This window comes from Condylura cristata, unplaced genomic scaffold, assembly GCF_000260355.1.
Source record: "Condylura cristata isolate star-nosed mole 26May11 unplaced genomic scaffold, ConCri1.0 scaffold00012, whole genome shotgun sequence".
Taxonomy (NCBI): domain Eukaryota; kingdom Metazoa; phylum Chordata; class Mammalia; order Eulipotyphla; family Talpidae; genus Condylura; species Condylura cristata.
In genome coordinates, this window is record NW_004567113.1 from 38,710,351 (window position 1) to 38,735,077 (window position 24,727).

The 24,727-nt window shown below is 50.4% G+C and overlaps 1 protein-coding gene across 1 annotated transcript in view; it reads right to left on the reverse strand.

Moving 5' to 3' along the window:
* Positions 1-796: 796 nt before the first annotated feature.
* The window catches only part of TBC1D1 (TBC1 (tre-2/USP6, BUB2, cdc16) domain family, member 1), a 171,106-nt gene continuing 147,175 nt past the window's right edge, over positions 797-24,727 (reverse strand). Inside the window, exons 16-20 of the mRNA XM_012724029.1 lie at positions 20,566-20,810; positions 18,432-18,591; positions 11,076-11,245; positions 5,925-6,098; positions 797-1,618 (exon numbers count right to left, since the gene is read on the reverse strand). Of these exons, the coding sequence (XP_012579483.1) occupies positions 1,430-1,618; positions 5,925-6,098; positions 11,076-11,245; positions 18,432-18,591; positions 20,566-20,810 (938 nt within the window). The 3' untranslated portion in view covers positions 797-1,429. The remainder of the gene's footprint in view (positions 1,619-5,924; positions 6,099-11,075; positions 11,246-18,431; positions 18,592-20,565; positions 20,811-24,727) is intronic.

The following is a 24,727-nucleotide window of genomic DNA, read 5'->3' on the forward strand; positions in this document are numbered from 1 at the left end:
CCTCTCCTGAATGGACCAAGGAAACTTCCATAGAACAGAGGTTGTCACGTTGATGAAGACCAGAGAGTTCCTGCTGTTGGACAAGTGACAGGCATTCCCGCCTACCCCGGGCCTTTGTGGGGAGACTGTCCTTCGTGGTCAGTGAGGCCTTGCGGTGACTGGGGACGCCAGGTTGACGGTGAGCAGCTTTGCTTGTTGAAGGCAAGGGGCCTCAACCTCCTGAAGGAGGGGTCGCTACACTGACTTGTGCTCAAAACACACGTTGTGCCTCTGGGCGGCGACTTTTCACTGCAATCTCCGCCTGCTGCAAAAAATAACATCTCCCCAGGGAGAGGCCCAGAGGGACACACAGCCACGTCACCCACCCCATCAGCTGACTGGCCACACACTGTGATATGGGCGTGAAACGTCACCGAGACAGTGAGTGCGGGCCACAGGCCAGGAGAACCTGCGGGAGCCTGAGAAAATGAATTTTTCCCAAAACATCTACACGGACTTTGTTCCGTATGTCAGAGCTAAGCACAAAGTGCATGAAAAAGACTAAAAAAACAAACAGACCCTCAAACAGGCCCTCCCTGGTGGTGCAATGGGTTAAGATGCAGCCCTGCAAGCTGGCCGCAGCCGCCTCAGTGCAAGCTCGATCCGTGATCCCGGTGGTGACCCACAAGGCACAGCAGACCTCTCCTGACCCGCCCGCTGCTCCCCTCAGCAGTGTACTTCTCCATCTGCCTGTTCTGCTCCCCACTCTGTCTCTGGTGAAGCCTCACGCCGCCCCTGCACCTCTGGCCTGTACCCCAGTTCTGCATGCATGAATAAATAAACCTTGGGAAAAAAACAAAAAACAAACAAACAAAAAAACCCCTCAGACATAGGGACAGTGATCAAATTCAAGATGCCAGATTTAAATACGACACTTTCAGTCTCGGCCCGTGGTCGTCGCAGGCTTCTGTGACGGGGTGGACACAAGCCAGCGGTGCCAGGTCGGAGAGGCTGAGGGGTGGTCTCTTTGGAAGAACGATGGAACTGCACCTTTGCCCAAGGCGTCCTCTGCAGCCTCCGGCTTGCGCTTCTCCGGCACCTTGAATGCTCCTTCACAAGCTGGGATGGTGAAAAAGGCAACGACAAGGAAATATAAAGGTGCGTTTATTCATGTCCATGCCTTCTAGAGCTATGAGTACAGTAATCAGGACTGGAGAAGGGGTGAGTGAGGACCTAAACAACAACAAAAACACTGGGACGTTCGGCCCCCTGAAATGCAAGTTTTAGTTCCGAAGAATCTGCACGCCGGCAGGTCAGTCTCCTCCCTGAGCAGCTCTCGTCACGCTTCCCGCCAGCATCGTCTGTCCCCGGGTAAGGCCTGGCTAGTGTTATGGTGGCGCCCCCGCACCCGCGGGGCTGTGCACGGCAGGGGCTGTCTGTCGCCTGCATGTCAGTCCCCCGCAGGCCTGTCAGGCTCCGGCCCGCTCGGCTCTGCAGTCTGCTCCCGGAGCTTCTCCACCGTCTGCAGCAGGGCTGCCCTCTCCAGCTCCAGGGCCAGTGTGGCCTGCTTCAGCTTGCTTTCGCTAGTCAGAAGCTTCTCAACCGTGGCTTCGAGGCTTTGGATTCGACCGTTCGCCACCTGGAGGGTGAGAGAAGACACGGGACTGAAAATGCCCAGCGACGGTGCAGAGGGGACTCCCTGTGCAGTCCCCTGTCCAGCGTTGGGACGCTTTGCCACCATGTTTCGGCAGAGCCCAGTCTAAGAGGACGCACCGGAAGGCACTTCCGAGCTCTCCACACGTAAGCTGGGCCGCCCTGACCTTTAACCATCTCAGTTGTCATCCCCGTGGGCTTCCCATCACCAAATCACCCTGTGCCATCACCACAGTCCAGTGCACTTCCCTTCCCCCACTGTTTTTGATCCAGTTCCCTGCTCCACCCCTGGAAAATATCTCTGGTATATAGTTGTTCATTATTGCTATTATTCCCCCAACCCCCACCCCTGGTCCTTTATAATCCTGCCACGAGTGAAACCATCTGGTATTTTTCCTTTTCTTTCTGGCTTATTTCACTAAGCATGATCCCTTCCAGCTCCATCCATGTTGCTGCAAAAGGCAAGTGTTTATTTTTTTGGGTTGCTGAGTAATATTCCATTGTGTACATGTACCACATCTTTTTAATCTAGTCATCCACTTTTGGGTATTTGGGCTGCTTCCATGTTTTTCCTATTGTAAATAAAGCAGCAATAAACACAGGAGTTCAGGTGTCTTTTTCAATCAGTGTTTTTGTGTCTTTTGGATAAATACCTAGGAGTGGGATTGCTGGGTCATAAGGAAGCTCCATGTGTAGCAGTTTGAGGAACCTCCAAACAGCTTTCCATAGTGGTTGTACTAGTTTGTATTCCCACCAACCTGCAGCATTTTCTTACCCTGCCCTGGTCAAATGATGTGTCACGGAGAAGAGGGGACACTTCCGACAGAGACTTCTGCCACACTAAGTCACAGAAGCTGCAGGCCTCATCTGTTTGGGCGTATAATACCTACATTTACATGGACAGACTGACTTCAGGCTAACTGTAAAAATAGTTCCCATGTGAAGGCCCATGTGGCAATAGCTCCATAATCTGAAGTTCTTTCTATTTTCCTTGCAGTTAGAAGACATCACCATGCCAAGCAACATGGGCCTGACCCCGGATGTGCCAGGGACCTAGCACGTCAAGCGTTATGCGAAGAGGTTCCTGTTAACAGTCTCACGGCCTCGTCACCATCACAGAGATAAGGGCTGCTCTCACTCCCACCAGTCCACATCCCCAGCACCTGTCACACAGCGAGCGTCAGGTAGACGGAACCTCTCCTGCTTCTTTCTAGCAGCTGTCCCTCCCCTCCCTAATCGACTCGGCAAGTGCCCCAGACAAGGGAGCTGGAGCTAGTGAAGCTGAAACATATCCTGAGAAAAATCACAGAAGACTCTGACCCGCCAGCTGCTGTCCCCACGGTCACGTTGGCCTCGCCCCCGGCCCGCGGCTGTGTTGTGTGTTGGTGGGGTCACTGGCCGGGTGGGTATTGCTCTACCTCCTTCGTCTAGACACCCCTTATTTTAGTGGGAAGAATAGTACCAATATCACACAGATTACTTTTTTACATTTTCTAAACAGGGGAAAGTTTTTGAATAAGACAACCCATGTGCCAGACAGCCAACTCATGACTCAAGGTCTAGCTCTGCCTGTGCCACCAGATTTCTGGAACGAGGAGACAAAAAGACCCGGATCCTGTTAGTCAGCTCTGCAGGAAAGGGCAGCCGTGCTCGGGGTACATTCCTGGCTCTGCCTTCGGCTCCTCACAATACCCCTATGGTCGAGGCCCAGCCGGCCCTGCCTCAACTCCACAAAGACCTGCTCACACCGCAGCCCCGTGGCCTTGCAGGGCGCCCAGGGCTTTGGCCGCGAGCCGTTCTCCAAGAATGTTGGCCTGCACGTTGGGCTGGCCTCGCTCGGCACCCGGTTAGCGTGGGCTGGCCTCCCTGGGGCTCTCAGCAGTCGGGACTGTCGTGACAAAGGTACCTCCCAATCGCTGGACCGCGTGCGTGGGGCAGTGGCCTCACTACTGCCGCATAGAACCGGCTCAGCAGTTGGTGTCCAGCTGCTGGACATTTTGTTGTTTTAAATACAACATTCTTAAGTGTTGACAGGAAAATAAACGGGCCTTTGCTATGTGCAACAAGGAGCTGAGCAAAGGCAGAAAACAGCTCAATTCTGATATTTTGGCAAAAACCAAGACGTAGAAAATTGAATGTTACGTTGAATAGCTATGTCTCCTTGGATCAATGGCAAATCCTTGTGCTTTACCCATTTACCCCTTTCCCTCTCACAGGGAATAATGAGGAAACAATATGTAAGCACCCACAAATCCACACACCGTCCCCCTGAAACTCCCATCATTCACGGGCAATCGGAATGCGGGGGAGCCCTCACATAACCCTGGAGGAAGGGAGACCAAGGCGGAGGACGGCGGGCGCACGCACATGCACGCTCACGGGAGCTGGGGTCGGGGTGTGGGGGTGCGGGGTGGGGAAAGATGCAGCAATGCCCCAGAGGCCCACTGGGGACGGCTGGGAAGCCGTGGAGCAAATACGTTGTCCATGTTGCCGCACCGTGTCTACTGCACACGAGCCTCCATTAGGCGATGTGACTCGCCTCTGCCCCTGCTGGTCCGTGGCCCCTGGGGGAGTTCTGTGTCCCCGAAACACTCAGTACACAAAGGCATGTTTGGGGGGGGATGGGTAAAAAAAAAAAGTCTTGGAGTCTTGGAGAGCTTGGGGTGGTGGCTTTGGTGCCTAAGGACGCATCTGTACTCGGGGGCTGGCACAGGATGCTGCCCCGAAGGCCGCTTCCAGGTCAGAGCCAGTGGGCAAAAGCACCAACACTCCTATGAGAACATCTGTGAACCCCTTTCTTGAGGAAGGCCGATTTCTGAGCACAACTCCCTCCATGTAAAGGGAAGATGAATACGGAAGCAAAGTAAAAGCATAATCAAAAGCACCACTGGGACATTCCACTACAATGAACCTGGACCTGATACTGCTCACTGAATGAACCACGTGCTTCAAATGCAAACGGGGCTGTCAGAAATGTCTCCTCCTCGGTCCTTCAGGGACCTGCTGGCTGTTCGGAAGTCACTGACAATCACCACCTATGCTGGCTGCTTCCTACAGGCCAGGAAAGACTCTCTTGCCTTTGGTCACAGCATCCCAGCAGGGATGCACAAACTGCCCACAAGCACATTCTCAGTTAGGACATCTCGAGCTTGGGGGAGGCAAGAAGTGAGATTCCCCACGGTGGCTGGTAGTTAGGACAGGGCAGGGAAAGAAAGCTTTTTGTATTTGTTCCTCTATTAGAAAGTATCTCGGTCTGCCGGGATAAATCACCACCGGGAGGAATGCATTTTGGACAAGGGCTGATCTACTAGGCCTGCGGATGTTGGCCATTCTCACGTCACTGCCAAGCTTGTGTCTGCAAAGTTGCAACTTTCTATCAAGAAGAGAGATTTAGATCAGGACTGAATGCCTAGTCTGCAGCTAGCCAAGGAATGACAGTGAACACATAGTTGGAGGCAAATGTGTATTTTCTTCCACAGCACTCAAAACATTTTTTTAACACCCAAACAATTTTTAATGCTGACAGCATTCCCACCCATTTCTGACATCAAAGAAGTGACTGCATGGTTACGTTACTGCATTTGACTATAAAGGAGCTGTGTGAAGCAGTTGGGGGTTCTTGTCAGTCCCAGGCTCCCCAGGGTGGCAAGATGCACAGGGCAGCGCTGGGCTGACCCAGGCTAGGACTGCACCACAGAACTTGCGCCATATCTGCTGGTGCGGCAGGGGCTGCCTTTCTAGGGTATGTCCTCATCTGCATTTACCCATGTTAAAATGGAAGCTTCTAGAAAGGAGAGCTGTGTCCTTCACTTAGCAAACCTATGCACTGACACCAGGGACTCAAAATAATGACTGTATGCGCTGGTTCATTCTGTTAGGTAGATTGTTTCACTTTCTCCCTTAACCTCTCTCTGTAGACCTAGTGGGTTTGTTCATGGGTGCGCAAAGTCTTTGATTCTCTCATCATTACTCAAAGCACAATTGCTGGCATTCAGCAAACAGGGCTCAGCATCCTGAACCCAAGTTCATTACCGGACCTTTCTCCTAAGAGGTTAAGTGCAGAATCAGCTTCTCAGGAAGCTCGAGGACAGTGTGACCTCAGCAAAGGATAATCTGTCTGCTCCCTAGTAAAAAGAACCAATTCTCCAGGGCTACCTTTGATCCTAACTATAAACAGACCAGGAAGAGAAAGGTCCTGTGGTCATGGGAAAACCCACTTGCCGGCGCCTTTGGTGAGTTAATGAACTACCCTGCATCGGGGTCCGGGAAGCTGCTCTGTAAACAGGTTTTACCTGCAGTTGTTCAAGGAGGTCAAGGTTCTGTTTGCGTAAGCTGCTGTTGGTTTTCTCTAATTTGTCCATTCTTTGGTTGTCACTGAGAGGAGAAGAATCGATAAGTTCTTCTTGAAGCACATGGTACTCAACTTCATAAGCTTGTAACTGTTTAGAGATGTCCATCTCAAACACCTGTTAGACAGAGGGTCATCATCAAGGAATGAAAATGAGGAAAATCTCTCTCACTCGCTCTCTCACACCCACACCCACACACACCCACACACACACGACTATGTCATCGGGCAGCCGGCTGGGATTGTTAGTGATAAGTAAGGCAGTGATGATTTCTCTATACTGAGAAGTTCTACCCGGGATGAAAGGACAGCAGAAGCGCTTAAAAATAAGACTAAAATAACAATAAGTGTGGGTCCCGATACTCATTTTCTAACAGGCATAATTTTATTTTCAAAAAGGTTTATGAAAATGTATGCTTAGTTCCTATTTTAGTACTTATTTCCTTCTTCTCTGAAAGACCTACTAGGTTAGACAAGTATGGGTGAGAGGGAGAAAGAAACCTAACAGAAGGCTCAGAGCCCGACTCGCCCAGTCACCGAGTCAAAGTTTAATCACAGTTCAGTTGGGTTTTGAGAGTTACAAGAACAGCTAAGTAATGGAACTGTTTACTATAAAACCCTCCTTTGCACACAAGATATGCAGAAATGAGCCAAAAACCCAAATGTCACCCACACAGATGAGTGAATACGAAACAATAGTTGGGTTGCCTGACTCCCTGTAATAGTTAATAGTGATGAAAAGAGCCGCTGTGTGAAAAACAACCCGGCCGGCACAGTGACTGGGCTGTTCTTGCTGTGCTTTCTCCCAGTGGGTGAATCTGGTGGACGCAGGCCTGGGAGGGAGCCCAAGGCGAGCCTGTGGCTCTCTGCAGAGTGACACCCCAACCTGGATCTTCCAGGTAGGGTCATGAGTGAGGATTCAGCTCCTACATAAAGCTGGAACATTTAGAAAAGGAAGCTAGATTTCACAGGAGCAGAAACTGACTTGTCACTGCTATGGCCATAAGAAACTCCAAAGGAGTTAACAGCAATGAAAAGCTTGCTTCCCCGGAGGGTCCCCTATCAGCACTCGCAAATGGGGGAGTCCGTCTTCCCTGGAATCAGTTTTCAAAACCCATGTGTACTTTCTGACCATTCTCAGCAACACTATTGTCTCTCCCCATGATTAATTTTTCAGCTTCCTGGTTTTCCACTAATTAGGCACACAAGTCATTCTCTGTCTGAGAATGAACGCACACTGTTGCTGAGGGTGGGTGAGCAGTTACAGTATTGATCTAATACTGTGTGGGCCCAGAGTGACCAGAGGTCAGCAGAGGGTGTTATCTCTATTTTACAGTTGAGGAAACGGACTCGGAGGCTTGGAGTCTACGCTCCAGTCAGCCTCCACTGGAGACTCGCCGCCTGACCTTGAACAAGGTGCCTGACCTCCCCTAGCCTCAGTGCCTGGTCTCTAATAAAGGGGATTACATTTACCTCCCAGCATGGCCGAGAATACACGAGACAACTCTGGGAAGTTTCCATACAGCCAAGGAGTCTAATTCCACAACCTGGTCAGGGAGCTGTCACATTCAACCTTGTGCTTCAGCAAAATTACAAAGGATGCCAACACCATGGACCTTCCGGAAAGCTCAGGGCGAAAGCCACATGCATTAAACCCTGGATCACTGCAGAACACGTGTGTAATGATAAATGCGGTGCAGGATACAGGTCACACACAGAGTTCACTTTTTTTTTCTCCCACAAAGATTTATTTCCAAAAGCGCTTCGAACCTGGAGAACCTGCGCATAAAACCTCCGGCCTTTGACACAGATTGATGATCTGCGCTAAGGTTAACAGCTCTCAGCTGTACCCAAAGCTGCTCACGCTTTTTTCCGGGCCCCGATTAATCCCGAGGGGCAGTCCTGGAGCGTGACTATCTCAGCTTAATTGCATCATTTCCTCCTGATGCCAAAATACTCGCAGTCTGATTTTGCAGTTATGCCACGGAATTTATCCCAAACCATGGCAGTATGCGGCTGGCCCTTGTGCAATGCCTTTTCAAGTTACTATATATTCTTCAAAAACCATAACCGTATGTGTCTTCATGGTATTCTACCAAGTGGATGTGTAACCAGGTTAATACATTCATTAAGTGCTGGGTATCTTGTTACATGCAAATTTCTGTTATAAATGATGACTGTAAACATCCTGAACACATGGCTTTCCCCAAATTTTGGATTATTTCCTAAAGATACATTCCAAGAAATGGGATTACTAAGTCAAGGGGTCTGAATATTTTATTGGCTGGTGATATGCATTGCAAGTTGCTTCCCAAATGGGAATAATCGACGTGCAATGCCATCAGCAACACACCACTGTTTCCAGACACAGTCTATCCTTGACACTGGGTACTGGCATTAACAATTTTCATTTTGTTAAGCTATTAGGTAAAGCATGATATGTTATTTAAATTATGCATGAAGCTCAATATTTTCCCAGACATTTGTTTATAGAAGGACCTCCTCCCTCAGTGGGTTGTTTGTTTACGTTCTTGGCTACAGGCCGCCCTGTGTCTCTGCAGTCTGTGGATGCTGGAAAATGAAGCCACTGACTCTGAGGTCTGTGCAACTGGCCACAAGCTTTCCACCTCCCCCGCCCCCAACCTGCCCCCACCCATTGGTCTTAGTGGCATACCAAGGGCTGCAGAGTGGGGTGTATGCCCTGGGGATTGACAATAAGGGGCGCAGTGTCTGCAGTGAATTTAAAAACAATAATAAACTCAGCTGAAGTAGGTCTGCTTTTTATTATCACCACATGTGAGTAATTCTAAACAACAACGTGGTAAAATACTCCTCTCGACAGCACAGACTGGCCTTTAACAAAAAAAAAACAAAACAAAAAAAACAAAACCACTCGTCTTTAACAGTGCAAACTGCCCAAGCAGCAAGGGCCCCTCCCAGGGGCCGAGAGGGGCCCTGCACTGTGATTTTAGGGCATCAATGGGCGAAAAAACCTTGTTAAGATTCTGATTTCCATCTTACCAGCCCAACTGGAACAGGGAATTATCTAGTGTGTTTATAGCAAAGTGGCCCACAGGGGAACTTCTCAAGTGTTCGCATGTGTGTGAACACCCCGGGGATCTTGGTAAAATGCAGGCTCTGACTCAGCACATCCAGACTGGGGGTCCAGACTGCACTTCTAACGGGGCCATTTTCTAACATGCCACCTGGTGGGGGGCTGGAACACCTGCAGGGTGGGAGCCACACTTTGACCAAAGCCCAGAGGCTGTGGCAAGTGGGGTGCTTGTCTCCCCAAGCTCCTTCCTTCTGTTTCCCTCTTTTCCTTGCATGCACGGTGGCAGGAGTAAGGCCCTGACTGTCTTTTCTCCACGCAGGATACCCCCACTCTTGGCTCAAAGACACTTTACGGCTGATATTCAACGCACAGTCAAGTCGCCTTGAGGTATCAGAGACCTTTGTCCTCCTGCCCAGGACTGTGTGGCTGTTGCTGGTCTGGCCACCTAGGGCCAGCGCTCTGGAGGCTGGTCCTGAGCGACTTTCTGTTGGGGGTGCAGACGAGGGCCCGGCTGTTCAAACGAAGGCCGCCCATAAGAGGGACAACTGTGGGGACACTCAGACCCCACAATCCACACCTGGTCATGTGCAGGAAGGGACCCGTCACTGCTGTTCTGTGGGCCTCCAGGCCCCATGCCCAGGGGTTCTCTAAGGTTGCAGAGGAATTGCACGGCACCTTGAGGCACGTGTGGGCAGGCTTTGGTTCAGATAAGTAACGACGGCTGCTGTTTGCCCCAGCGGCTACAGAATGTAGGTGTATGTGACGAGAGCTAAAGGAGGGAATGAGTACGTGTAGATGCCGGAAATCAAGAGCCAAAAGGACAGAGGATTCAGTACTAATACCCAGGTAAAATAGGGCAAACTGTGATGACATGACCTCCAGAGGCACTTGGTGGTAATGCACAGCTGCTCTTGAGCAAAAGGACAGAGCTGGAAACCCCACCTACCCCCACTCTGCAGCAGGGACACTGCAGGCCAGCTGACGTCTTTCAGCTCCTGGTTCCTCATGGGTTAAAAGCACCTGTCCTCTCTGGAAAGAAGTCGTGAGACTCCCACAGAGCCTGGCAAGCAGTAGGGTCAATGAACCCAAGCTCTTCCCATGGGAGGGCGATGCAGGAAGTAAAATAAGAGATGCACAGCCCATCAGTTAGCCCAGTGACCAAGATGCCCACGGCACGCTTTCACACAAGCACTCGAAATGTGCAGCATGCAAATAAAACTGAGGATGAAACCCTCTCCAGACCCGACCAGGCCAGATCTGCTCCTAGTTCTGCGTTCAACACCCCAGGCGGGCAGCAAACGAGATCACAAATGCGGCATCTGGATGCAATCCACCTGACTGCTCTTGGAGGATCAGAAATCTTTAGAATAAAGATCTGTGTCTTAAAAAAAATAACGCGTTCTTTATTCTGCTGGTTTAGTAACCGCCCCTTTTTAGTGAGCAATCACTTCCTTTTACGGAATCAAAGCCTGTTCCCACCCCTAAGCCAGACGATTTAACAACTAACTGGTCTCCTTGTAACTCCTGGGTCAATTCCCCCAACAGCCCGTTTCAGAGGAATGGGTCGACTGTACACACAAGCCAGAGGTGCGGAAACCATAGATGTGGAGCTCAATTCTATCTGAAAAAATTCACGAGACCAATTTGTGGGTTAGGATAGCACCTCTCTATCACCATTAAGCAAAGAATGGCTTGTAGGAAATGCCAGTTAATACCATTCAGCAGAAAAATCAAAACACTCATTTTCCAAAAGCTGATCTTTCAGAACACACCCTCGGAGGAAAGTCTCTTTGTTACAAGAAACCGGAGTCTGTGCCGGTCAGCACGGCGGGACGTGACTTCGTTGTTGCCTCCAGCCTCTCAGCACCACCACACATGCACACGCTCAGACCTCAGACATGCACTGAACCATGGAACACATTGACTTGCCATGTGCCTCCTGCAGCCCAGCAGGAAATAGGTCTTACACGGAGAAAAAAAAAAAAGTGTCTACACATCCAGGGTCACTTTGGCCTCTGGAAAATTCCGGCTGAGCCATACCTGACTGATGGTCTTTTCCATCTGCACCAGGCCCAGGTTGGGTAGTGTGCTTTTTATAAAGTCAACTATGGTTTCTAGGTTTTCGTGTTGCAGAATCAAGGGCTTATGGCTCCCCAACAGACTTAAAGCCACTTTAAATATGACCTCTGATCCCTGAAGAAAGATCATATCTGGGAAAACACAGAAAAGCAGAAAGTTAAAACCAAACCAGTCTCTGATGAAATCCTATCCCCCCCCTTCCTTTTCCACACATCATCGGGCAGGGTGGTGGGAAACCCAGCCTCAATGGCAAAGCTGAGTTCCTTTGAAAGAGCCTGGTATTTGGGGTTATAAGACAGTGTCATGAGCACTGAAAGAAAGGTTAAAAAAAAAATTAAAAAATTAAGGTTTTCTTTTTGTCTGATTCGAATAAATCATTTTACTGCTCAGGAAAGTTATTAAATTCAAATAGGCTCAAAGGTGAAATTGAGGGAAAAAATAGCTTTTTTTATCAGGAATGCTCTGGATTTAGTAAAAGAGTTATTACTAAAACATGTTTTAACGAGTAAAACCGAGAGTTCTACATGGCATCAGAAATTAAAAATGCCTGTTTCCTCTGGAAAAGAGGTCGAATTATAAGTTGTCTAAAGATCGTAAGAAAGTCTACACCATTGCAAAATACAGTACAAAATACAAGCATAGTGAATTTTAGCACAGTGATGATGGAGTAAAACTCATAGTTCCTGCGAAGGCATCAAAAAACCCTCATCAGAGTCATTTCAAGTTCTTGATTTTTCTTTTTCTTTTTAGACTAGCAAATGCTAGTGATCCCCGCCCCAGTTTCCACAGTGAGGAGACCCACCGGCCTCGGCGCCTTCATCACAGAGCTGCAGTCACCTGAGAAGAGGAATCAGGAGCTGCTGAGGGGCTGCAATAACAGCAGCTATAATAGCAGCATAAAAACAAACAAACATGTAATTTTAAAAATGAGAACAGGAGTCTAATTAGAGGCAAATTTTTCTTTGTCCCGCTCTTCTTTTTAGCAGTAGGCTAATGGAAAAGACAAAGTTGTACCTTTCATTTCGATCAAGGGAGACAGAAACAGTGAGAGGAAGACGCCCAGACGGAGCCTCTTAGAGACACGACATGTAAATGCCTCTAGAGACAGGAAGGCAGGGCTGGGAGCTCCTGGACACAGGAGAAAGGTGTGAGTCAGGGCGCGGGCCTGACCCAGGTCTGCAGGTGCCACCTCACGGAGGCCTTTACCTGGCCAGGTGCGAGGGGTGGGGGGTGGGGGGGTGCGGCTCTAGGCTGCAGGGATCAGCCAACCCAGAGAGTGTTGGGCCCTCACTGTCCACAAACCCCACAGCTGCTGGGGAAGAGGGAGCCCCCCCCCCCCTTCGTCCTGCGGTAGAGGCTGGGAAGAGAAACGAGAGAACGGTATCTCTGAAAAATTTGTGCTAGTTAGGGGAAAGCATGATCTGTATCCAGGCAGGAATATGAAAGAATATTCCTGCGAAAGGCTGGCTTCATACAGTATAGTCTAACCAAAGGATTCACCGCTGCAGAAAATTAAAAGATCTAAAATAGCGCTAAAACTAAGATCTAAAATAGCGCTAAAACTAAGCTGTGTTTTTAAACAGAAATGACATCTCCAAAAAGAAGATATTTCGAATTTCTGTGGTTCATACAGTAAGACTTCTGTAAGTATATGACTACTTACAGCAGAACAGAAACTGGTGGCGTCTATCGGAATAGAAAGAGACTTTGCTCAGGGATCTTAAAACCCACAGACGAGCTCTAGCTCACTACCTTTAGTCTTAAAACTAGGTACAGAACTGCCCCTAGGTCAACTAGGGGGGACGTTCCTGAGCATAATCAAACATGCACCCCACGTCAGCAGTCGCTTTAGTAACAGGTCTTCCAAGTTTTATTCCTTTAGGAATTATAAAGCGACTTCCTGTGGCTGTTCTTTTGTTTTTAACTTATTTTGTACGTTAAAAACAAAACAAAAACAGAACCCTGGAAATGTATTATTTCATGAAGTCTGCTTGCAGTTAATATAATAAAAAAGAAATTCTCTCTGCTAATGCTCTTCTCAACACTTCAGGAGCATTCTTATGTGCTCAGAGCTGCTCTAAGATAGCAAACATTTGCTAAATATCTGGTACATCCCAGGCACTGTACTGGGCACTAAGCTATGAGTAAAGCATGAAGAATGGCAGAGATAAGAGAAGAAAGAAGTCCAGGGCAGCGTGACAGCCGAACCCAGTCTCGAGGAACCAACAGAAAACTGCAGAGTACGAAGACAGGGAATAACAGCACTGGGCAAAGGGGAGAAAGGTCAAACGCAGAGAAGGGGGAAGGAGCTGTCTTCTGCGCAGGAGCCCAAGAAGTCTGTGGGCGCGAGCTCTGCTCTGTGCAGCAAAGCGCAGGCAGGTCACCACGGGCTTTTGCCTAGTTTTTACACCCAAGGGACTCCCGCTGGACTCCCCTGGATACTGCCTGGCACACCCTCCGCCACCAGGAAGCCCCTCACGCTCAGGCCTTCTGCACTACTGAGGCTGGAGAGCTTGGCCCAGAAGCTTCCCTCAGCGACGGGGAGGGTGCAGGGAGGAGGCAAGGACCCCCCTCAAGTAAGAAGTTCATCTGGGTGCACAGTGACCGGCTCTGCCTGAAGGCTGACGGAAGGATGCCTCAGAGCTGTGCTTGGAGGAAGGAAATTCTAAATTGATATGGCTACCCTGCAGGGCAACACCTATATCCTTTAAATGATGAGTACCTTTTCCTCTCTGGAAAATAAAAAAAGTTAAGGTGTTTTTTTTAGTAATAGTTATGAAAAATGAGTCTATCAGCCCACTGTCCCAATCCAGTTAGTTTCATTTTTGCTCCACTGTCCAAGCCTTTTACCTTTACATTCTGGAAATACAAACACACAGAGCCAAAAACAGCAATAATCTTGGAAGAGCAAACTCTCCCGCATTCAGCACTCACGGCACACAGTAAGTGCCCTGCTGAGCCCCCTGGCCCCCTGCACCCCCGCCCCCCAGCACTGTGACCAAGCTTCCTTTCTGCCTGGTCCCTTTCTTCTCCCCTTCTTTCAAGTCACCTAGAAACAGGCATAGGGTTTTATGAGGCCAGGAGTAGAGGGAATCTCACATTCAGCGGGCCCCCCCACTTTACAAATTATTTGCTGAGGGCAACACAAATAACTCCCTTCCTTTGAAGACACTTCAGCAGCTCTGTTACTGTGTTCACAGGCACTGGAACTCTATTTGAAACTCCCCATGATATAAAAGTGCCATTTTCCTATAGGGGAGCCGGGGGGAATGATGCACGCAAAACACACAGCCAGGAAGAGAACATCAATTTTTCTAAGCCTCCTCTGTCATCGTCAAGTGCAATCCTTCTCTTTAACTTGCTCTGTAAGGTGGTAATCTTCCAGGAGACACCCCACATTCCTACTGGGAATGGGCAGGTGGGAAATGAAGGCTGGGACACCCCTGCAGCAGAATAGCACAAACAGATTTTGCAAAAATTCACTTCATGGCCACTGTGTCATGTCATCTGAGGAGCCATGTCATCTGGCCATGTAAAAAAAAAATCTTGCTGGGCCCTCCCTGGTGGCGCAGCAGGTTAAAGCACAGCACTAAGAAGCTTAAGCCACTTCAGCATGAGTTCAGTTCCCGCCTGCCCCGGAGAAGACCCACATGGCGTGGCAGACCTCTCCTGACCCACCCGCTGCTCCCCTCAGCAGTGTACTTCGTCCATCTGCCTGTTCTGCTCCTCGCTCTGTCTGGTGAATCCTCTCACCCACCCCATCTCTAGCTTGTACCCCAGTTCTGATGAGTAAATATATAAAAATCTTTAATAAATAAATAAAATAAATTTAAAAAATTAAAAAAAAAATCTTGCTTTTCCAGTCTATTTTCATCCTAAAGCCTCCCTGACTTCTTGTCTGTATTACCAGTGGCTCTGTGATTTCTGCCAAACCCTTGATTTTGATACTCCACCTGCTTGCTCTGGGCCTCGCAGTGCACCCTATAGAAACATCCTCCTCATCAGGAGCAAGCCAGGTCCTGTGGTGCAGATTCTCTCCGCAAAGGGAGATGTGATCAGTGGGGCCCTCCTTGGTGATGCAACAGATTAAAGCCCAGCACTAAGAAGCTAACCACAGCCGCTTCAGTACAAGTTCGAAACCCGGCCAGGGAAGTGACCCACATGGCATGGCAGACCTCTCTCCTGTCTCCCCGCTGTTCCCCTCAGCGGTGTACTTCGTTGATCTGCCTGTTCTGCTCCCCACTCTGTCTCCTCCCCTCTGTGTCACCTCCCCACTCTGTTCTGCTTCCTACTCTGTCTCCTCTCACCGCCCCTGTGCCTCTGGCTTGTACCCCACTTCTGTATGCATAAATAAATAAATCTTTAAAAAAAAAAATAGAGCAAAGCAAGCATGTTCCCCCAGGAGTCCTCTGGACACCCAACTGGAAAACAGAGGAGGCCACTTCACATGATGTGACACCCAGACAGAATCAGGACATTCAGAAAACCGTGATTGCCAGGTGGAACTAAAGGCATGTACATTACTGGCCACCATCCCCAGGTGATGTCCTTCTGTCCTGTGTTGTTCTGCGACAACGTTGATGAGAAAAAAAAAAAATCCTGGCTTCCACTGAGCGAAATGGAGTTACTGGAGGACCTGCTTTCGTTACAGGTTGTTCCGCTTAAAGCCACAGCTTCCAAGAGCCTGTCGAGGATTCTGAGGCCTTACTGTGCTTGATTCCAGGAAGCTTAGGAATCAACATATGAGCGGTGCTGACTGTGAGCTAGGAGTCCTTTACTTGTCAATAAAATGGTGGATCGTTAACAAAGGTCCATTTGTTTGTAGGGCTTATCCAGGCCCACGGGCTTATAATGAAATGGGCTTTGGGCCAAAAAAAAGAGTCCAGTGTGTGAATGGCAGGCTTGATTGGAAACTTAGCTAGCCTGTCACGGAGCTACACTAGCATGGTTCAAGTCACCGATGGGAAATACAGAAATGGTTTAAGTGTGTCTTTCAGATAAAGCGTTCTATTAAAATGGTTTTAATGAAGTGGGTTGTGCAAAAAACCCCAACAGTTTTCATAAAATGACATCACAGCACAGTGCTGCCTTGCATTCCTACTTCCTTCCTGTATCTGACGAGCCCTTATGTCCTCGCCGGGCTGGACATGAACCCTCTTAGTACAGCAGGGGCTTGTCAGATGCCGGCATCTTCATGCATAAAGCAGGAGACAGTCCAAGACCCACCGCGGCTACACAACACAGAAAAATATGCTGCTTTTACCGGCTTTAGCTCTCGAGTTATGCAATCATTAAAACGAACTTCACAGAGTTCCAAATATCCTGCACCAGAGGGCCATCCTCTGCACAGCAGTATTGCTGTTCATGCCTCTCACCCACTTAGGGCACCTAAGGGAAGACTTTTTCCTAGAACTTTAGGGCCCTAGAGCTCCAGAACTATCTGTAGGCAGCCACTGCAGGTCCTTGGGGTAGGGGTGGGGTTGACATAGGGGTAGGGCTGGAATTGGGGTTGGGGTGGAGTTGGGGTGGGGTTCGGGTAGGGGTGGAGCTGGGGTGAGGGCGGGGCAGTAATGACTCAGCGCCCCCTGCATAAATCCCTTTGTAAAACCTTTTTTGACAGGGTGTGATGTGATGTTTGAACCATTTTCAAACCACTAACTGCACTCCTCCTTCCCTCTCAATCCACGCCTCTCCATTACCCAGTCTGAAAAATACAGCAGTCAGGAGAAAATATAAGGTGGGTTAATAGTCATCTTTTAATTCCCAAAGTAAGTTAAAAAAAAAAAACAAACAAGTTATTGATAAGAGGAAGTAGTGAAGTATAAAGCTAGAGGTAGTGTTTCTGTGACTCTTTTGTCAGTAAACTAAGCATCAATTTTTAGTGTTCTTGTTTTTTTTTTAAAAATTATGGTATAAAACTTACATGCAATCTCACTAATTTGTTTAGCCAATTTTCATTATGAATTATTTAAATGATTATATTTTAGGGCTTCTCTGATGGTGCAGGGGTTAAAGCACAGCACTATGAAGCTACTGCAGCCACTGCAGCCTGAGTTCGATCCCAGCCAGGGAGCTGACCCACATGGCGCAGCAGACCACTCCTGCCCTGCCCACCGCTCCCCTCAGCAGTGCATTTCAGTAGATCCACTTGTTCTGCTCCCCACTCTGTCTCTGGTGAACCGTCTCATCCCTGCACCTCTGGCCGGTACCCCAATTCTTCTATGCAAAAATAAGTAAATCTTTAAAAAAAAAAAGATTGTATTTTAGGGACAGAGAATAATCAATTCAAGGACACACATTATGTAAAAAGGAAATTAGTGAATATTTTAAGAACATGCATTCTCTGATAAGGTCAAATGGGACATTCTTTTCTGAGCATTCCTTTTAAGATGCTCCCCAGTCCTAAAAACAAATCTAAAGAGGTGCATGTTTGCAAGTTTTTAAGCTAAAGTGACCAAACAAAATGACACTTCGGAAGCACTGAAGCTTAATAATCTCCACAGTGAAAAACAACATAACGACTTGGATGTGGGCATGGTGTGGTAACACACACTTGCAGAAGTGTGAACTCTGCACCAAGCACAATGCTGTAAATCAACAGTAAGTATCATTTGAAATAAAGAACCTGAACTGTTCAGACTGTCACTTCATTTTGAAGTAGGGACAATGGCGCGGAGCTGACGGAGCTCAGGCCCTGCTCACCCTGGCACCCAGGCAGAGACACAGCCCCCAGGGCAGCTGGAGACCCCACCATGCACCTACACAGCCCAGACAGGCCCCTTAAAAAGAGGCGGCAGTGTAAACCAGCTACTGTGGGGGCCCAGGGGTGGGAGCGGAGGTGATGTCTGGGGAGAGGAGGCTGATGGGACGCACAAGCCCCCCCGGCTGGCGACAGACAACAGAAAGGGAGGGAGCAGGTGGGGGAGGAGCCGTGAAGGAAATGAGAAGGTGCGCGCTGGCAGCTGACAGGCCGCGGCTCGCAGCCGCACAGGCCAGAGCCTGTGTTGAGGACGATGACTCAGGGGCAACACGCCTGGGACACGGGTCCCAGCACCCCGGCCAGGGCTTCCAGACAGCTGCTCTCGGGAGGCCAGTGGTGAGGGACTCTGAGCTGAAGATCTAAATCCCACAAGCTGGAGGCATCTGAGGAAGCCCAGTGGTCACCAGACCTAAGACTTGAAAATTCACGTAAAACCCAACCCTGACTGAGCGTAGAATGTGATGGTGCCGAAGATACTGGTACAGAAAGAATCGCCTTGGAGCCACAAGAAGTGCTTCTCCTCTAGCATGACCACGCTGGTCTGGACACGTGCTTACCGAAGACTCTGGCCACGAACCCCAGGGGGAACTGAGAGGCAAACACAGTGAGAAACCAGGGGGCGGCGTAGAGGCTGGGGCCGATCTCGTGCTCCTCCAGGTGGTTGTAGAGGTCTCGGTGGTAGTCGTGAAGCAGCCGTGAGAGCTGGTACATCTGGATCTGCAGGGACACAAGTCAGAATTAGATAGCTGCGGGTCTGCTAACCCTAAGTGGCCCATCCAGCCTCCATTTTGTTACCTGCAGCTCTGTATTCCTAAAGCAAGGTCAGAAGTGCCTGGTCATAGGAGCCCAACCCTACAAGGAGCCTTTCACATCAATCAAGAGCATAAAGCTAGATCACCCTGGGGAGGGTCTGCATCACGAGGCGTGACCGGGAAGACCCGGAGGGGCTGATGATGGAGGCACAAACTTACTCCTGTCTTATACATCAGGTGATATGCCCTGCAACGCCCCGGAGGCCGTTGACCAAAATATAGCAAAGGACCCCAGAACGCTTGATAAGACTGAAAGCCTGACTCGGGAGGTAGGGCTTGATCTCAAGTATCAATAAAAAGGCCATTGTCTTGCTCTAGAGCAGCATCCTGCACTATGTGGTCTGCTCCACACTCCCATTTCTTTATCAGTGTGGTGTTGCCCGATGCAACAGACCACCCCTGCAGGGATCAGTGACCTGTCCCACTCATATGGATGGGGAAGAGGTATTGGAACCTCAAACCTTCTGTGTGGCCATGGTACCCAGCGGTCACTATCTGTCTCTCCAACAGGAGCTTCCTAGGTGTCTGCTGGAGGTAGGTGTGGGTCCAGCGCACTGATGCTGAGCTCCCATTACTTCACTTTCACTGCCCCCTGTGGTCCTTGGTTAAGAGAACCTAAATATGACTTCTCGTAAAATCCTTACCAATACACAATCTTAGCAAAAGGTAAACCCAGGGGAATTAGCAATAGAAAGCCAAGCTCTCTGCTAAGAATGGGTCGGGCGGGGCACAGCAGGATTCTGCAAAAGGATGCTACTATGGCTAGTCACAGTTAATTCCCTCTGGGCTGCCAAATTACTCAATAGGCAAGACAAGCGTCCCAGGGCCAGATGACAGAGTTTCCTCCAGTACCAGCTGAAGCTCTCTGTGTCGAAAAGACTGTATCAGCAAGATCAGCAGCCTCCCTCCCACCCCCCAAGAATCATGTAACACATGTAATCATATAATACCAAATCTTACAAAATTCAGAAGCTTCTGGTCTGGGATGGCAGCTGAGACTAAACTAAAGCTAATGAACGGAGAAGATGGAAACCCTGACAGTGTGTGTGCAAAGATACCAAGATACTGTGATTTCAGAGCCTTAGAGAACCACTTTGCACACACAGTGGTTCTCTAAGGCTCTGCAATCACAGTATCTTGGTGGTAGACGCATAAACATGTGCTCCTCCATCTGGGAACTTTCCTGAAGCAGGATCCAGAGCTCTCCCACTTCCCTGCCCAGCAGCACTTGGTACTCGCTGCTGTGCCTGGTTTTCTTATACGACCGGCCACTCCCTCACCCAACTACTTCATCCCAAGCACCTTGGAACTAGGGGCGCAGCTGCCCCCTCCAGGGTGTGCGAAGGAAAGTCAGATGAATAAGGGCCATGGTAATTCCAGGCGGTTGGTGCGTTACGCAAATGAGGCAGGGTAACGTGATGTAGCTGGGAGCGCGCGCGGGAGCACATGACATGAGGGTGGCCAGGAGGAGCTTCTCCTGGGTGTGGCATTTGAGTTGAAGCCCACAGGACAAGGGTCGAAGGGGAGGCGTGGAGGTGGCAGCCCCTGGCAGATGAAGCAGTAAATACAACGGGGAGGTTGGAATTTGGTTGCCTGAAGACAGTTTTCCCAGCTTGGCCACTTGTTAGCTGTGTGACCTGGGCAAATTACATAACCTCTCTGAGCCTCAGTTTTCCCACCTAGAAATGGAGCCGACTGATAGATCTTCCCAAGGATTACAGGGCAGACCAGTACCTGTGAAACATTTGGCATAAAGCCTAGTGCAGAATAAGTTCTCAGCAGTGACTGCTATTGCAAAGTCAGCTGATGTCAAAGAAGTTCCTTAACTGGACCTGGAAGGGATCATGGCTTCTATCAAAACCTAAGGCACGCACTCTACCTGTAAAATAATCATGTCCGGCCGGTACTGTTTGCGCAATCCCATGTCAAACATCAGAAACTTGAGCATGTGAAACGCCTCTTCCTCGCCCATATGAAGTAGCAAAATGCCTGCTACGAAGCTGAGGCCTTGGCAGTACCCCACTTCCTGATCCAGCAGTGAGTAGGCCTTCAAAATGTTGTACAGCGACAGCTGCCCGGCGCCCAGCTGGGCAGAGAAGTACGGATGCGTGGGGAAGGTCCGCCCTGGGGAAGCAAGACACGCGAGTCGTTACTAAAAAAAAGAAAGCCTGGCCCTCCCTGGTGGTGCAACAGGTTAGGACGCAGCACTGCAAGCTGGCCACAGCTGCTTCAGTGTGAGTTCGATCCCCGCCCCGGAGGTGACTACATGGTGTGGCAGACCTCTCGCTGACTGACCTGCTGCTCCCCTCAGCAGTGTACTTCATCGATCTGCCTGTTCTGCTCCCCACTCTGTCTCTGGTGAATCCTCTCATTGCCCCTGCACCTGTACCCCAGTTCTGTATGCATAGACAAATCTTTAACCAAAAAAAAAAAAAAAAAAAAAAGCCGATTGAGCCAGCAACCCAGTGTGCTTCAGGCTACAGCAACAGATTTTTCCCCCATTTAAAAAAAAAATAATATAATAGTTTATTTTAACATCGTTGTGTGCCTTTTTCCATCTCAGTTGTCATCCCCGTCGGCTTCCCATCACCAAATCACCCGTGTGCCATCACCATAGTCCAGTGCATTTCGCCCCCTCCCCCGTTTTTGATCCCATCCCCCACTCCACCCCCCGTAAAATGTGTCTTTGGTATACAGTTCTGCAACAACAGATTTTTAGAAGCCGGATCGTCTCAGAAGCCAGCCCCTAACGCTACACTGGGCTCTGTGAACAGCAGCTGCCCGCTCCCTGCTCCACCCAAGCTGGAAATCCTAGGTCAGCAATTATTCACATTTTCTGTGGCGGCCCAGGTGAGAAAAATTAGAGCTACCTTTGAAATCCTGTAATCCAAAGGACCCATCTAGAACAGAAAACTCATCCACGGAGAGAGCGGGCAATCTCGTCTTCTCTCCCGCTCTCTGGGCAGGGCGCGTGGGTGACGCAGGGACACGTGTGAGCTGTGGGGGCAGGGACGCACGCATGTGTGCTCCAGGCATGCGGACCCGGGGAGGGGTCTCTACGCCCACAGGTGGGCGCGGGCTGGGTTCCATCCGGCTCCTGCCTGTTTCTCTGCCCAGCTCAGTCTACCTGAATTTCGGCCTCCAAGTGCAGCAGCTGCGTGCACTCGTGTGCTGGGCTCCAGGGGGCCTCATGTCCGTCCTCCCTGTGGACCTGCCCCGGGCACACCTGCACACGTGTGTACCTGCACACGTGGGTACCGCTTGCCACAGTGAGGAGCACAGGACTCCAGATCAGACAGGCGTGGCATCCCCGCCCAGTTCCAGTGAGCTACCTTTGCTAAAGGAACTTCCCCATCTGTGACATGGGATTGGAACGGCCTCTGCCACAGAGAACTTGGCGGGGAGACGAGAACAAGGATGCAAAGTGCCAGGCAGTGCTCAACATGCCGGGCTGCTCCAGGAAGCGGAGGCCTGGGCCGGCGGCCACTATTGTTGGTGTCAATGCCATCTCTGTTCTTTCTTCTAGAAGAGGATTTGCTCGCTATTTCACAGAGAACGCTGGGTACCGAGGTGCGGTTCCCTCACCAGCCCCCTCAAAGCCCCCTCACATCATCCCACACGGAAACAAGAGCTGGCCCTAACTGGCCAGCTACCTGCACGCTCACTGTTTCTCACTGAACTCTCGCCATGTTCCTAAGAGGGTGAGCCTGGCAGGCTGGGGAGTGACCTCGGCCAAGCTGGACACTCAGCAGGTGACCATTTTAGGGCCAGGGCCCTGCTGGGTATGTGCCCTGTGCAGTCCCGCTGGCCCTGTGCCCAGAAGGCCTAGTGCTGGTGTCATACGTGGCCGTGGCTCGTTAGGACTCCTACTACTCGAATAAGAAGGTCTGCAGTTTCAGTCTGTGACAACAGGCCCTGCAGATGCCATGTCCTGTTTGGGGAGACAGCCCCCAGGGTGGCTTCCAGGGGCGGTGACAGCCACCTTGCCCAGAGGTGTGTGAACACCAACCACAAGCCAAATCGCACCACGTACATGACATTTACTAACAAAGTGACACGACAATGGAACCACGTAAGTTCTCTTCCTGCTGGGTCCTCGGGCCTTTGGCAAGCCCCACCGAGGGGAGGTTTCGGTGGGAGGCGCAGTGGCAGTCTGGTGGCAGAGTCAGCCACAGAGACACGGCCTGGAGCGGGGGCCACATTGCTCAGTGGCCTTGAGCAGACACCCATGGGCTCAGCCCGCTAGCGAAATCCTTTGCTTACACACCCTGGGAGCCCCCCACCTGCTGTCCCGATGCTCTGCCCGGACCTGCTGGCCAAGCCCAGGTGGCCCTGCTCCCGGCATGCTCCCTGCTCTGCCTTGCTCTGCCTCCGCCGGCAGGGTCAGCTCAAGACCTCCTTCCTTCAGGCCTCCATGGGGTCCTCTCTCTCTTTTCCAACTATCTACCTGCGCAAGGTCAGACTTCATACTCACAACAGACTGCAGGAGCAGACACGAGAACCCTGTTTACTAAGCCAGGTGTTAAAGAAACCAGTAAAACTGTCAAACGGTGCCTGCCCTCACAGCACTGCCCAATTCTACGGCCAGCGACACTCAGTCGGACCTTAACAGCAGCCGAGGTGGGCGTTATTTCCACCTCTGCAACCTGCAACTGCTCACGTCAAGCTTCTTTTGAGGGGCTGGGGGAGCTGGGTGTTAAACACTTGCCACACACCACTGATGGGCCTGGATGACACAGGACGAGCTCAGGCTCTGCAAGGACATGCTGTTGTCGTGGTGCCACCCACACGCAGTCACAGCAGGCTGAGGTTAGCGCGCTTCCTCCAAGTGATCGCATAAGTGCGATTTCATGAGGTGGTTTTGTGAGCACCAGGGACGGCGGCAGACCCTCTGGGATAATGTGGAGCTGTGGGCATGAGTGTCCATGAGACCTGCACTGTGACCTCCACAGAGCAGGGGCCCCCAGCTGGACAGACAAGTGCGTGACGTCAGAGGACGGCTCAATGACAGAGTCGAAGGCTTTGCTTTCCCTTGCAGTCACTTGCTTTTCAGTGTTTTCAGCACAAAGATGAACAGAAAGCGGCGCTGGCCACCGGCTCCCTCTGCCGCTAACAGCACCCACCCGGTCGAACCTGGGGGTGGACAAGCTCGGCTCTACATCGAGGCCCAGAGAAGCACGCTACCAGCAGGGGGAGGGGGAAGGGTATGCTCCTCTGCCCCCCTATATTTAGCCATCGTAAACACCTGAGTTGATCCCTCATTTTGAATCCGTGCTCTTCATCTTTAATGGATTCGAAAAAAGCAAGGAGAAAGTTCTCTTTTGTTGCACTTAAGATTAGAGATCGTTTTCTTTTGAAGACCATGCAGGTTTTATACCTTTGGTTAAATGTGTTGCGTGGAAGCTCCCACACTAGACTCTTGATGCCAATGTCTTTGCATAACTGCTCTCCCTGCTGGGAGCCCATCCATTGAAAAATGCCACTCTGGTCACCATTCACCAGACCTCCGCGGGACCTATAAGCCATGCCACCAGTTTATTGTCCATAAAACGCCGACCGGTTAAACATAGAATTCAATGTGGGCGTCCAGCCAGAAATGCTTCTAGCATGGGAGAGGTTAGACAGCCTCACTAGTGGGAGCTCTGGCGCCTGGGCTGCCAGGCTGGGTGCCAGAGAGGAGTGACGCAAGTGACAGAATGTGGAGGGATGACATGACCTCTGAAGGGGCCCCGGCGGGCGCCTTGGTGTCACCAGCAGCCTTCAGTGAGGCCATGACCACAGCAGGGGCCCCGGTGAAAGGCAGGGCATTTGGCAATGCATGATGTCCACCGGAACAGAGAGAGGAGAAAGTCAATCACCGAGGGCTGCACGTAAGAAGTAGCTGGAAGCATCGTACAGGATGGGAGGTCTCAAGAATGATTTGCGAGGTGTCATCTGCTAACTGACAGAAGCAGTTTTCTCCTGGTTGGGTGTAGTCAAGTCTGATGGGGCACTACTCCCCCTGGCTAGTCGGGAGGGCGTGAACACAGCCAGTGGAGAAA